Source organism: Prinia subflava, chromosome 2 (assembly GCF_021018805.1).
Source record: "Prinia subflava isolate CZ2003 ecotype Zambia chromosome 2, Cam_Psub_1.2, whole genome shotgun sequence".
In the NCBI taxonomy this organism is placed as follows: Eukaryota; Metazoa; Chordata; class Aves; order Passeriformes; family Cisticolidae; genus Prinia; species Prinia subflava.
The window spans coordinates 73,806,725-73,821,774 of NC_086248.1; the positions used below are offsets into that span (position 1 = coordinate 73,806,725).

Sequence of the window (15,050 nt, forward strand, 5' to 3'; positions counted from 1 at the left end):
TACCCTCATCTGATTTGCTTAAACCAAAACACTGGGTTCCCAATAAAAGTAATCATCACTCAAAAAAACCAATCTTTAATTCATCCAGGGTGAGAGAAGTCTCTCTCGCACCACAGACCCCCCAGAAAAAACAGATCCACCCTTTATGTGTTCCTATGTCACCCATGGCACCGCCCGGAGAAGTCTGCCAGGGTGACACCTTCCTTTCCATGTCCAGTGCTCTCACCACCGTCCATGGACCAAAACTGCATAAAGGGATCCTTTAAGGATGTTCGGCCAAGTACCAAAAACCAGCCATCTTCTCATACTGGGACAAGCAGTCCCCCCCACATTTTCCCCTGGGCCCATGGGTTCCAAGAACAGAAGTCTTCATCCTTCAAGACAGAGGGCGCCACCACACCCTCTTCCTCTCTTCTCTGTTCTCCACTCCTACAGTGGCAATCACTGCCACAAAGTCTTTGGTTTTGAGCCAAAAAGCATCCACCCAAATACAGTCTTATTTATGTTCAGGAGAATTCAGGGTCCGTCTATGGCTAACATTAGGCAAGAAAAGTCCAGCCCAAAAGCCACTCCTCTTCACCTACGCCCATCCGAGGTTCTTTTCATCTTCCTTTATCATCTCAGTCCCAGGCTGTCTCTCTCTCTTCTCAAACCACCAGCCATGAGAATCAATATCTGGGAATAGTTTTCTTCTGCTTCAGAAAGAGTTAAAAGCTCCCGGCAGGGCCACAGGCTTGGGCACTTGCAGGCTCGGCAACTCCCCCATGCCACTGGGCACCTTCTCCCTGGGCGGGGGGAGGAGACGGGATGAGGGGGGGAGGGGGGATGAGGTGGGACGGGGTGGGGGTGGGAGGGGACGGAAGGCACCTCCACAATTCTCCACCCCTCCATCCCAGATGGGGCTGGCCCAGCTCCAGTCCCGTTCTCTCTCTTTCCCCGCCCCCCCGTACGGGCCTACCTTAGTCTGGCAACCTGGCCCCCCTCCCCCACCCAGCCTTGTAAGCTGGGCAGGGGAGGAGGCGAAGATGTCTCTCTCCTGAAAGCGGAACCAGAAAGATAAAAGTCCCTCTGCGAGTCCTTGTTTTTAACCCCTTGTGTCCTCAGAGGCGTGTCTAAGCTCTCAGTGGCCACTGAAGGTGCCAACATTCAAACCTGACCACTGATTGGTTTAACCACAACTTCCTGGAAAACTCACTTCCCCTCAAACCAGGACAGCTCCCAAGTGCTAAATAAGATGTGTGTTTTCATATTTATTTCTGTGATCTGCATTTATCCCAGTAAAACTCTGGAAAAGGTTTCCATAAGTGAGTTCTCTACAGTGACCTACTCAGTTTTCAGATAGTCCCATTAAGATTGATCCATTCAAGAAAGTACCTGAAAACTCCCCTGATCGTTCATCTGCACCAAAACACCAACAACAACAAGTGAAAAGGAAAGAAAAGCCTGCAGGGGTAGGGACATTCCCTGGGCTTCTGTGAATGAGCCCATGAAAAGCAGGGCTTAAAGCAGAATTTGCTCTATAAGGGAAATGTGTCATATGTGGCATTTTCCCCTTTGGATAATTTAGTGTGTGTCTGATCAGAGGAGAATCAAAGCCTTCAAACACAGCCCAGGGTGGTAGGATGTCCTAGGTTACATGGCAAAATCTGCCTGCACACCCACAAAGGAGCACAGCAAAGCAATGAAGGAGGAATCAAACAGAACCCTGCCCAGATACTCCCACGAAATCAGCTCATCAAAGGCCTTTCTCCACAACCTCCGAGGAGCTCAGGCAAAGAGGAACGCAACTTAAGGACTCTTAAAAAGAGACTGGACCCTGTCCAGGACCTTTCTGTGGCTGTTCCAGGAGAGCTTCAGACCCAGGACCTGGTGTGAAGAAGACCCATCACAATGATCAGTGCAGGAGATCATTTGAAGACTGGCAGGGGCTGCTGTCTGGGGCTATAAACACATAAAGAAATGCAGAGTAACAGCCTTCCATGAGTGCACCTCACTGATCATGTCAGGATTACATGACAGGTAGGAAACTACTGCCACTAAACAAATTATGTACCAACCTGCATGATACTACTAATCTTGTCTTTACAATATAGAAAGTACAGGAACAGAGATGAAAAATAACTAATCCTCAGTACATCAGGGTTGATTATCTTGACTTCTCTAAAGACCTCTTTGGGCCACAGAACTAATGTGTTCTAATATTTACAAGGATCCTCCTTCATCTTTTCTTTTTGTCTTCATTAGTAGGGTCTTTTCATGATGGTCACAACACGTGTCTGTGCTGGTTTTCACTGCAACGGAATGAATTTTCCCCATAGTAGCTGGGTTGGAGCTGTGGGTTGAATTTGTGCTGAAAACAGTGTTGAGAACACAGAGATGTTTTTCAGCTATTGCTAGGCAGTAATTACACAGTGTCAAGGCTGCTTCTGATTCCCACACTGACCTGCCAGTGAGTAGGTTCCAGGTGCACAAGAAATTAAAATGGGACCCAGATGGGACAGCTGACCCCAATGGACCCAAAAAGAATTCTATTCCATATGGAGTCATGTGCAGAAATAAAACTGGGTGAAAGAAGAAGGAAACAGCTATGCTGAGAGCTATGTCACTTGTCTTACCATGTCACTGTCATGGGTGATGGAGCCCTGGAGATGGCTGAACACTTGACTGCTGGTAGGAGAGAATGGCTGAGGGACTGGCTTCAGAGATTCAAATATGAGTGTTCAACCAGCATGTCTTGCAATGTTTAGGTGGATCCTCACACATATAAATCATTTCTGCTTAAGTACAGCTCTAGAGCCGGCATGCAAAGGTAAAGTGACAAGGATCAACTTGCTCTTTTTCTGCAAATTAGTCAATAGGAAGAAAACTTCAGGAGTCTGAAATGCCCACAGTGAGAGAGAGAGAAAAAAATGTAAAAATCCTTGTGCCATTCATGTCTTTCCCTCCACTTAGATACAAAGGAATCACCTGCATTTGGCACTGCTGTAAAAATATGGAAACAGCAGTTCTGCTCTCATGAGCAGGATATATTCCCTGTATTGCTCTTGCAGACAGTAAGGTAACACCATACTTTCTTTTACTAGCAAGTGTGGTCAAATATCAAGGGATGTGATCATCTGGCTTTAGCTGGCACTGGTGTGTTCACCATTTGAATACTGTGTGCAGTTCCTACACTGAAGCACAAATGGTACTGAGAATCTGGAGAAAATCTTGTTGAATTTCCATGAAACTACTGCGAGCTGGAGCAAATGAACTGCATAGAAAGGCTTGGTTTGCTCAGGCAGGAGATAGAAGAACAAAGGCATGGGAGACTCTCACTGCACTCTTCCACCACTGGAGGAAATAATGGAGACAGAGACTCTCTCACAACAAGGGGATGTCTGACTGCACTGATGTAAAAACAAACAAGGAAAAACCCAACCGCAAAAAATCACTGTTGTAGGAGAACACTGCAAAAGGTTTCACTGCATGGTGAACCTCCATCCTCAAAAGTTTTAACACCCTTCATGACAAGGCCTTGAACAACCAAACCTAATTTTGGAGGTTAGGTCTTTCCCCTGCTTTCAGCAGGAGGTTATATTATTTGAGCTCCAGATATGCCTTACGACTTAAATTCATGATTCTTTGAAGTCTGATGTCATCATAAGTTTTTCTCAGGAATTATTGCTGTGTTAAATTATGGCATTAAATAACCAACTTCGGGATTGCAGTACTGTGTATTTGACTACTGAGCAAGAAAACACTTACCTGATTTAGGATAACCTACTAGAATCACATCATCACTCCTGCCTTCAAAGGATTTCAGAGCTTCCAAAGTCTCTGGGCTGCTAATTGTAGCTGGGTATAAAATACCCCTGTAGGAAAACAGCATGTCTTCCGGGGCCATCTTGGCACCCTCTGAAAAACATTTGTCCACTACTTCAAGGTTTCTTTCACTGTTTCTGGTCATGGCTGTATCCCTGTGTAAATCTTCCCAGAAAGATACAGGCTGTCTTTGCACAATGCAGAAAAGCCCTATTGCAACACAGGAGTAAATTGCCAGGGTGTTCCCTCAGGGGTGAAGGTGCAAGTCACTGATTAACTCTGTACTCTGTTAACCCCTTTTGACATTACAGAACTCCATGGAGACTGACAACACTGACATATGGTCTTTGATGCAACTGATACTAGGAACAAAAACTATTGGGGCAACGACTAATAGGATTAAAAATGTTTAATTAAACCAAAGAAAGAACTGTAAAGGATATTTCTTGAAATATTTATAACTGGGGACTAATGCAGTACAATTTGCTAAGTGGACAAATTGTACATACAAAGCTTCTATGTAGTGGACACCTGACAGTGGATCTCAACTTGGCTTGCTGGTGACTCCACTAATGGATACATATCCCAGGATATAGGTTCCTTACAGGCCATGGCTCTGTCCTGTGTCCAGTCACTCACTGTAAGGCAATGTCCAGAGCTAGAGACAGGCGTTACCTAGCTCAGTCCTTCAGAGTGAGATTAAAGGCACAAAGAGACTGAATTCAAGTCTTGGGACGACACAAGAGAGGATAAAAGTACAAAAACAGGTCACGCTCTTGTTTTCAATCCGATCAGCCAGACCAGAATAAGAGCAGAGCTTTTTTTTTCCCAGCACTGTCATCATGTTAGCCCTTGCTGAGTGTGATTCCTCTGGTGTTTTTATGGCAACTGCTGCCTGACAGATTTAGCCATCAAGTACCTGTTCCTTTGGCTTCCCTTTCCTAAATAGAGAGTTTTACACTTACCTTTACTAAACTATGTGTTCCCTAATCTTGTCAAGTTGTTATGTTTCAAATTGATTTGCCATTTTTCCCAGCACTTTCAACACTCCACTCTGATCCCCAGGCTTAAAAGTCACTCCTTTATGATACAGTCTATGATATTAGTCTTCCCACGTGTGTTAGAAACAGTATTGAACATGTTCAGGAGTGTCATGGTTGCGGCGGGAGGTCAATTTTTCCAGGGGGATGTGGGCAGGCCAGTCAGTGATCAGGTTTTGTGCTGGCACCTGGATTGGTCACTCAGAGGTTTGGACATGCCTCTGAGGACACAAAGAGTTAAAAGCAGGACTCCAGGGGGGTTCGGCCTCTTTTGGATTCCGGTTTAAGCAGAGAGAGTCTCAGGCCTCCTTCCCCTGCCCAGCCACGAGGCTGGGTGGGGGAGGGGAAACACGTGGTCGGGCTCAGGTAAGCCGGAGCCCCGGGGGGCAGGAAGAGAGTGAACAAGACTGGGAGCTAGCCCCCATCCAGGATGGAGGGGTGGAAAACTGTGGAGGTGCCTTCCCCGCCCCCCCGGGAGAAGGGGCCCAGCTGTGTGGGGGAGTTGCCGAGCCTGGGAGTGCCTGAGCCTGCAGCCCTGCCGGGAGCCAGGAACTGTTAACTCTTTCTGAGGTAGAAAGAAACTTTTTTCCAGACATTGATTCTCATGGCTAGTGGTTTCAGAAGAGAAAGAAAAACAGCCTGGGACCAAGACGATAAAGCACAATTAGAAAGAACCTGATGAGCAGGGAATTGAAGAAGAGGGGCTTCTGAGCTGGACTTTTCTTGCATAATGTTAGCCATAGACTGAACTCAAGTCTCTTTTGAACATAAACTGCATTTTTGGGTAGATGCCGCTGGCTCGACTTTGCTACAGTGACTGACACTTTAAGAGTGGAGCGAGCAGAGAAGAGAAGGGAGAGAGTGTAGTAGCGCCTTCTGCCCGCAGAGAAAAAAAAGCCAACGGCCTCAGGAGAAAAATAGAGAGAGCTCAGCATGAAAGCATCCTTAAAAGAGCCCTGTATGCAGTTTTGGCCTATAGACAGTAGTAAGAGCACTAGACATAAGAAAGAGAAAGTGTCCCCTGGCAGACTTCTTCAGGCAGTGACACAGGTGACATGAAAACACACAAAGAGTCGACCTGCGTTTCCTGAGGAGCAGTCTGTGGTGCAGGAGAGACTCCTCTCTACCTTGCTGAATTGAAGATTAGTGGGGTTTTTTGAGTAGTGATTGTTTGATTTAAAACCCAAGGGTTTGGTCTATAGAGAGCAATGTGTAAAGGGTAGAAACAGAGAGAAGAGAAGAAATGTTCTGAGAAGTTTTTATTTCTGTCTCTGTGTGTGTGTTTAGAGTTTTCTATCTCTGTTCTTATGTAATGTAATAAAGTTTTGTTTTTCTGTTTTCAAAGTTTAAGCCTGCTCTGCTCTGTTCCTGATCACATCTCACAGTAGTTACTAAGAAAACATATACTCATGAGTGCATTAACATCTGGCCAGTGAAAACCCATGACAAGGAGTCAGCACTAAAGGTTATTGCTTAAATTGCGCTCCCAGTGTTCCTGTCAACCAGCATATGCACGGTGACCAGAAGCATCCTATTGCAACCAAGTTCATAATATCCATGTGAACAAGTGCATGTTTCTGAAAGTATTGCTGCTGCTGACAGTGCTCCTGGAATGGCTCTTATTGCTGTTATATGAATTTCTAAGAACAATCTCAGTCTACTTGCAGGACTTTCATGTCTATAACCTCATTTCTACATTGCCATCTCCACATCAATTTGTGTCTCTTTAGTCACATAATTTCAGGTCATCCCCGATGCTGACACCTCTTGTTTTTTCTGTCAGTGGCTTATTCAACAGGTAACTTAAGAATAATCACAACCTTCTTTAATGTGATTTATATTTACAATTTCATTATCTTCAAAATGTTCCATGGGCAGTTGCTTTGTCATTTTTGCTACTCCATTTCTATGTATCAAGTTAAGGTGACTGTTCTATTTCAGTTCTTCCTTCTCAGGTTTTTCAACACTGCTATTACCTATGATCTCCTCCAGGAATCTGGTACCTTTCTGGTTGCTTAGATAACTTGGAAGTGTTCAAAGATGACTTGCCACAGGACTTCCTGCTTCTCTGCTGTTGAATCCATTCATTTTTTCTAAATATTTGAAGTATTACTGCTAGCATTCCTATTTCTTTACAATACTCTGCGGGTCCACTTATGTCCAGGCAGAACCAACCAGCTTTAGAAGAATGAAACAAACAGTTTTTGAATATTTTATTCTTCACAACTCTATCTTTATTTTTACATCTTATCTACTTAGGTGATGGACCTATAAATTGGGTGGGGTTTCTCCTGGTTTTAGTCCAGCTACACTCACAGAACCTGATTTTGCCTTTTTTTCCAGAACAGGTCCCAGGACAAGTCTGAAATACTGTGTCTACAGAGGCAAATGCCAACGGCAGTACAAGAGAGCTGGGTGCAGCAATGTCTCGCACCATCACTCTTGACAATCTCACTGTCTCAAGAGAGGCATTTTCAAGAAAGACACAGACAAAACACAGGGGTTCCAAGGCAGGACCAGGAAGTTTAGAAGGCTCAGGGACAACCTGAGTTTCCAGTGCAGGTTCCAGGACTTAAAGGGCAGCTACAAAAGAGGATAAATGCTCCCTATTCATGAGACACCACTCGGAGAAGGAAACAGGCAGTGGGTTCAGGTTGACACAGGAGACGTTTCATCTTGATACATGAAGTAAATTCTTTATGGCAACAACAATCATTCGCTGGACGAATACATCCAGGAATGTGGTAGAATCCCCATAGCTGGAGGTTGTCATGATATGATATCTAGAGAGAATCTCATCTAGGCTCCCTTTTTCATGAAAAGATGTGCCAGTAGATTTTTCAAGGTCTGTTCCAACCTGGGCTGCTCTGTGATCCTATAAAAAGGAATGCCTCTGAGTGAACCTTGCCTGTTAACATCAGCCCATAATCTGAAATCCGTCTTGACATTTTGCAGTCTGAGAGATGAAAAGCCTTAAGAATTCTGATCCACATTCCCCTTCTTTCTCCTCCCTCCAGCTTTGATTTAGTTTGTGCTGAATTCATGCAAGATCTCCTTTGTCATTAGGCTTCTGTCATATCCCTCGTTTTGCTAGTGATACTTTCTGTGAAGATGTTGCCCAATTTGAAACATTTTTGAAGAAAAAAATAATCTGCTTACTAAATGATTATCAGTAGTCTAGAATGATAGAATTTCGCTAGAAAGAAAAGGGGCATTTCCTTCCAGCTGACAACTAGAACAGGGCTGTTGAATATTTTGTAAACATGATTAGTTGACATCTTCTTCAGGAAATGGCTGTAGCTAAAGATCTCCCCATGAAACAAAAGGCCATTACTCCTCGCTGTCACTGTAAAGGCTGCTGCAATGATTCTTACAGTAATCCTAAGGTGCTTGCATCGTTTGATTTAGTTTTCTCTTATACAGCATTCAGATGATTGGAGTCTGCCTTGCAAAGTTCTTGGTCTAACCACTTTTCATTACTCTTCAGGCTTTGCAGTACACGTCATACTTCAGCTTTTTCCCGAGTTTCGTTCCTGCCATACGTTCTTCGAATGCTTTGTCCATTTTCTCATTCTGATCTTCACTGAAAAGATTCTTCCAGTCACTTACACCACCTTCAGACAAGGAAAAAAACTCTTGAAAAACAAGAAATTTTACTTTTTATTCTAGAGATCTGTCCTTTTTAATGCATTCTACACTACATATTGTTGATCCTTTTTTCCAGATGAAACATTTTTCTACACCAATAAAATTCTGTGAAATCAGAGCAGTTACATGTATGGGAATCCTCTTTTGCTATAATGCAAAAGAACATACTCCTCTTTTGGCAACTGTATTCACAAAGGCAGCCTGAACTCCTGTTTCCTGACATCTCTCTGTAATAGTCACTTATGACTGGCAAATTGGAAGGTCATGAAGAATTGATTAAGAATCATCTGCCAGGAGGCAGAGCTGGGTTTCTGCTCCTTTGGCAAATTGAGTTTTTATCCAGTTTCTTCTTAAATGCAAAATGCAGATATAGATTCTGATAACCAGGTTGTCCTTCTCATGTCCATGTCCCCTACACTACACTGCAAAAGTTGTTCCCTTTTGTTTCCTCTCTTGTGTGCACCTGGATTCTTGCTTGCTTGGCATAGTTCTAATGGGTAAGAGTGGACATTTGGAAGTGGCTATCTCAGAAGATTCCTGTACTCTCCTAAGAAGTGTGGTCACACCATTCACGCTCAGTTTGGCCCAGTGTTGCCTGCTCAGGTAAGCCTCTAATGGCTGGGCAGTAGGTGATCCAGGCACAGAGGTGGACAGGAATTCAGACACATGGAGATTCCTCCTTCCTGCCAGCCATTGGTGACCCTCTAAAAGTGGGTCTGCTGTCAGAGCCTTGCTATATATATTCCTCACCAGTTCTCCTTGAACAGTCTTCTCAAGCAAAGCAGTGATCACCTGCTTGATCCTAATTTGCAATGCTAATATTAGTGCACAAAAAAGAACCAAAGCATGGCCCAAGTTCTTGAGAGTGTGCCATTTCTACCTCTGAGCCACTTGGAGCTTCCTACCTTTGCGAAACAGAACATTCCCAAATGACCCATGGGTCTTGTCTGACTTTTTCTTCATAGACTGGAAGCTGCTCCTCTCTACCACAAGCTGGAGCTCTTCCTCAGTCAGAGGAATTCCAAAGAATGTAGCTATGTTTTTCACAGCCAGGGCACGATTCTGGAAAGAGGAATGGCACACATGACAAGACTTTCAAACAAATGATGCTGCTTTCCAAGGTCTTTACACTTCCCTGTATCTCTGTGCTGCCTGCATGCACAGGATATTCATAGAGTTCACCAGGACTAGAGTGGTCCATAGTGTTTCTCTTCTCCATAACAATTTTAGAGGAGAAATGAGGTTCCTTTCTGTGGATTACAAAATATTCTATAGGATTTACAGGTGAGCAGAATCTACACTGCTGAAAACATAAAAGCTCCTCACCAAAAAACTTCCTGGCTATTTTAATTTACAATTACTTGGGCTTATATCACAGAGAAATAATAAAAACAAGAACAAGCAAACTTTTAAGAAGGTTTAGAAGTTTGAATTTCACCTTTTCTTCCTTTAAAACAAGAATCTGTCTCACATTCATTTTGGATACCGTGCATGAAGATAATGTTGAATTTATTCAGCAAGAAATGTCCCTTGAAGTATAAACTATTGCCAACCATTGATAACCTTACCTCTTTCACCTCTTCATAAGTTACTGCCATAATATTTTCTTGATCAACATATTTGTTCCATTCAGAAAGATATTCCAAGTAGCATCCCCAGGCCACTAAATAAAACAAAGAATCCTTAGATGAAGCATAAATTAATATTATACAAGTTTTGCTCAATAAGTTGTCACAGCCACGGGCTTTATTAATCCTATCTATGGCAGAGTTTACAGCCTTCTGTGGGAGTTACAGATTTTGCTCCAGGCTCATACGTATGTTACCACTTACAAGTCAGAAAGACTATTAATATTTCAAGATAGGTGTGAGTTCACCAAAAAGTTGTCATTTTGCAGACCATCTTGTAAGACTTCTTTAACCCTGTTTAAACCTTGTTAACCCTCCCCTCTGCTGGCCATGAGCTATGCCAACTCATAACTTGAAACTAGTGCTGTTACTTTTTCTCTTTTTTCATGAACTACACTTGGGCCACTTTTTAATGCACTAGAATTAGTCCAAGTAATTCCTTTCAACCAATTTAGCATGGAGGCGATGATAGATCTCCATGGACACAAAATGAAGGACATAGGAGAGTAGGGGTAAAGGGGACCCAAGACCCAAAAGAGATAAGAAAGAACAGCTTCTCCCATGAAAAACACCACTTTGTAGAAGTTAGTCTGTAGAATTGCAATCTTAATAAATGTTTACCCTCAAGCAGTAAGACAAGTATGCAAAACTTCAATTCAGATTTCTACTTCTCTATTTTTAATCTTTGCTTTTGTACTGTAAACAAAAAAAAAAAACATAGTGAAGCTGATGTACTTAAGTAAAAGGCTTTTCAGAAAAGACAAATCATTGCACATATGACACAGACAAAAAAAGATACTATACTTTTCTTTGTCATGAAATCTGTGAAGAAATCATCCCAGGTCTCATAAGAGGGAAAAGCTGCCAGGCCATTGCAAAAATGATAAAAAGATGTAGCTACGTCTTTTGGATTACGAATCAGTAACAATATCTAGGAAAAAAAAATTATTAATAGAAAATGACATAGCAGACTATAGCCTTTTAAAAAGAAATAATAATAGTATCCTTTATAACTGCAGTTGAGGATATCTAATACCATGTGTGCTACTTGCAGAAACAGCAATTTCATTCCCACTTCAGAAGGTGCAGTATTGAACTTTGCTTTGATACCATGAGACAAAGAAGGTTGCCTATAGTTATTATACCTTATAGATTAACCAAATTATTTATGCAGAATACAAGTGTGTTTGGCTCAATACAAGCATAGTTCATCATTTAAGTAGAAGGGAAAATTCACAAAAACATAAATTATCCCTGAAATTTAACACATGGAAGCTCTGACTTGCAACAATGCCATAAAATTCCTCCCCCAGGAAATCATGTCTAAATACATTTGGCCTCTGGAGGATTTGCACAAGCCCTGCAACTCTCTTGTGGAAACTGTCCCATTAAGGGCCAGCTGGGCTTGAGTGAGATGAATGGCAGGACTTCAACAGTCCTGTAGAAAAAGCTGTGCTAAACACTGAAGTATAAGAGTGACTCTCAAAATTGCAAGAAAAGGACTACACTGGCTTAAAAAAAAATCTGTTGAAGTGTCTGCTTTTACTAGATTAAAATCAACACTCACCTTAACTTTGTTTTGGAAGATAGACTTGGGAAGATTTTCAGGACGGAGATGAGTAACTATAAATCTTGGAGAAGGTAATTTGGTCATTCGCTTTAAGAATTGGAAAGAGGAAAGTGGTTCAGTTAGTACCAGTATTCCTGTCATTAACCTCTGCTAAAATATTGCCTTGTTAAACTTATCAACAGTTACTGGACTTTGGTTCTCTTTGTGAGTGTTGCCCTCGGATATTAGTGGGCTGCTCTGAGCACCTCTGAGTCTTAAAAAGCCCATGAACAACTGGAACACTACCCATTGTTAGTTCTCTTCAGAGATAATTCTCTTCCCTTCTGTTAGACAAGGATTCAAATCTAGAGGTAGGGCACAGATCAGCTATGTGAAAGCTGAAGCTCCTCAAGGACTGAGAGAGGGGATGAGGAGGGAGAGCTAGTAAAAGAGACAAAAGCTAATATTTCACTCTTGGACAATTCAAGAAGCACTTCTTAAATACAGAAGATGCTGTGTTGAACTCCTGAAGTCCTTACGTATCTCATGGGGATGTGCTCCTCTCACTCCCCCTGAAGTGTTCATTTATCCCTCACTATTTGACAGTCCAGATGAGACTGATCCTCACCAGATGCCACATAAAGTGAATTGGTAATGTTCTTCTCAAACAATGCAGTAAATCGTACATCATATATTCAGTATTTGGAGCACATAATGTTGATCATTTCCATACATATTCTGTTCCCACCTCATATTTCTCAGCATCTCCAACTTCGAGGTAGGGGAATTCTTCTTCAGCATTTGCACTGCTTTCCCCACCCGGTGTTTTCTTTTGGGATATGGCTATCAGGTCAGTTAAGATTTGACTCAGCCAGTTGGTGCCTGAAAGGAGAAAAAAACAGAATTGCTTGTAAAACTTTGAGAATGAACAGAAATGGCTTTACCAGGGAAGTGAAGACGTGGCAGTACGACCACCTGAGTTCCTTGGCCTCTTTCAGGTGATACAATCACAGCTGACTCTCAGCTCAATCACCTCCCAGGCTCCTGCCTTTGCTCCTCCTAAGCACACATTTCTCCAGCTTGACCAGTTCAGTATGTTGCATCATATGGCAACAGTGACCATCGTGTCCAGGGAAGTACAAGCCACTGGCAGGGAAAACAGACGAGACAGGCCTCTGTTTGATAAGGACAAGGATCCATTTCTATTTCCCCCAGACCGTGGAGGAGGAGGAAGGCGAAGGAGAAAACGGAGAGATCTGACAGGGACCAAGTCGTGGGGTTTTAAAGAGTGTCCTAGGTGCAGAGTTTTAGGGTTTGGGTCAAAGGAGGAATTAACACAAGGAAAGTAGGATCAGATTTGAATGTCCTTGAAATGGGACCATTCACATCAGTACACCATCAATTAACTTGTATATTGTAAACTAACAAAGAAGGGAGAAGAACCACAAAGATTCAACCAGCAAACCTGCATTAATGTAATCAATTTTATTGTGACAAATATAAGCAAGACTGGGGTGGTGAGCCTGTACTTTAAAGCCTAATGTCTTCTGGTGTGTTGGATTATCTTAGGAAGAAAGATGGGTCACAGTATTTCAACACAGCAGTAGAACTAGATCTGAAAATTGTGCACTCATTTTCTTTAACAATAGGAAAAATCTCCAAGAAGTGACATTTCTTATACACATTTATTATATTTTGTTCAAAAATATCAAAGAGCCTGCATAGATCACCCACCTCTAATTTATTATTTCCTGACTTCTGGACACTGGGTGCCTACACCTTTCTCACTGCAGTCTTAACAACTGCACTCGAGTGCATAACATTTCTTCAAAAAGAAAAGACAATAAAAAAGAAAGAACTTCACAATCCGGTCAGCAGTGCCTATCTGCTGTAAGGCAGTGTGAACCCATTCACAGAAGAGAGAACAGCTGGATTAAAGTAGATATTAGGTATCTAACATACATCTAATCTAAACCTTTGGCTTTCCTGTGGACCAGTGCTTTCAGGCAGAAGGAGCAAATATGTAGGGTAAACTTGCAGCGCTAGCAAAGATCACCTCTTGATTTCCCAGTAATTAAAGAACAGTGTAATCACTTTAAGGACTACAAATATATTTTTGATAGCTATTTCCTGACATCTATGGGAAACAAACTATAGAATATGCAGCATTTCAAGGAATACAAAGTTACATTCTGTGTAAAAACATAGAGCTCTTTTCTTTACAAACAATAGTGTGAGAGCAGATTGTGTAATATCAAGAGATCTAGTAATCTCTGGAGCAAAGAACTGATTCTATCCACTTTTGCATTTAACTTCATAACTATGAAAAGTAAAGATGAGAAAAACCTTTGTATGCTATAGAGAAGAAAATTAGATTGTTTTTCTCGATCTTTTGGAAACTTTCAATACAAAATATTCATAGTTAGTTTGTTGTGCTTTTTGAAAATTAAATCATGTTTACAAAACGTTATGAACATTCTAAATACTAATATCTAGAATCACATATAATATTATGTACTATATAATATATATTGCATATATTTACTGCAAACCTTAATACCTGTTATCATAGAACATGATTTATGAAAAAAATAAAATATACTTACCGGATTTAGGGTATCCTGCCAAAATTACATCATCCCTTCTGGCTTCAAAAGACTCCAAGGCTTTGAATGCTTCAGGACTACAAAGAGTGGTAGGGTACAGAATTCCCTTGTAAGAAAAAAACAGCTCATCACGACGCATTGATCTGGCATCTGCTTCCATCTTATCCATGACATCAACAAATGCTTTCCTGGACTTCTCCATTCTTCGTCTCTCTCACACACAGGCACTGTCACAGTGTGAAATGCTGTGCAGAAGGAGAAATCCAGAAACTGTCCTTTAATAGGTGCTTGGTTTGTTGTTTGGGGTTTTTCTTGACCCTGTGAACAATAATTTACCTCTTCCTGAACCTCTGAAGAAATATGCAGCTCCAGTCAAAGACCTTAATAATGTGGACCTTTGAAATCAATAGAAGCTGAACATAAACAAACAAGATAAGCAGCAAATGCAATTGCATTTGAGGATAATGGCCTTAGATAATTTCAAAATATCATGCCAAGAAGTCTGTGATTACAATACAGAGTTTAAAAGCAGAATATAGCAAAATAGAATGAAAATAATTTCAGACTGGAATTTAAATGTCATGATCAAAATCCTTCATCACTTTCTCACTGCTGAGATTTTCAGGTTTTTCCTGTATTTTATCACTCATCATTCTCACCAAAGTTAGATAAAATATGCTGGGATTGGGAGAGGAAATGTTCCGTCCCCTGAAAACGGAGCTCTGGACAGTCCTGTGAGTGTGGCTGACTGCTCCCTCCAGCTGGTGCCCAGGAG

General features: G+C 41.8%; 1 protein-coding gene across 1 annotated transcript; it reads right to left on the reverse strand.

The window, feature by feature from the left end:
- Window positions 1–8,186: 8,186 nt before the first annotated feature.
- LOC134547770 (sulfotransferase 6B1-like) lies at window positions 8,187–14,612 on the reverse strand. Its single transcript, XM_063391894.1, has 7 exons — window positions 14,276–14,612; window positions 12,418–12,551; window positions 11,688–11,777; window positions 10,925–11,051; window positions 10,061–10,155; window positions 9,398–9,554; window positions 8,187–8,458 (listed from the first exon to the last, which is right to left on the reverse strand). The coding sequence occupies exons 1-7, from the start codon at window positions 14,475–14,477 to the stop codon at window positions 8,328–8,330; spliced, it is 936 nt and encodes a 311-aa protein (XP_063247964.1). The 5' UTR covers window positions 14,478–14,612; the 3' UTR covers window positions 8,187–8,327.
- Window positions 14,613–15,050: the final 438 nt, after the last annotated feature.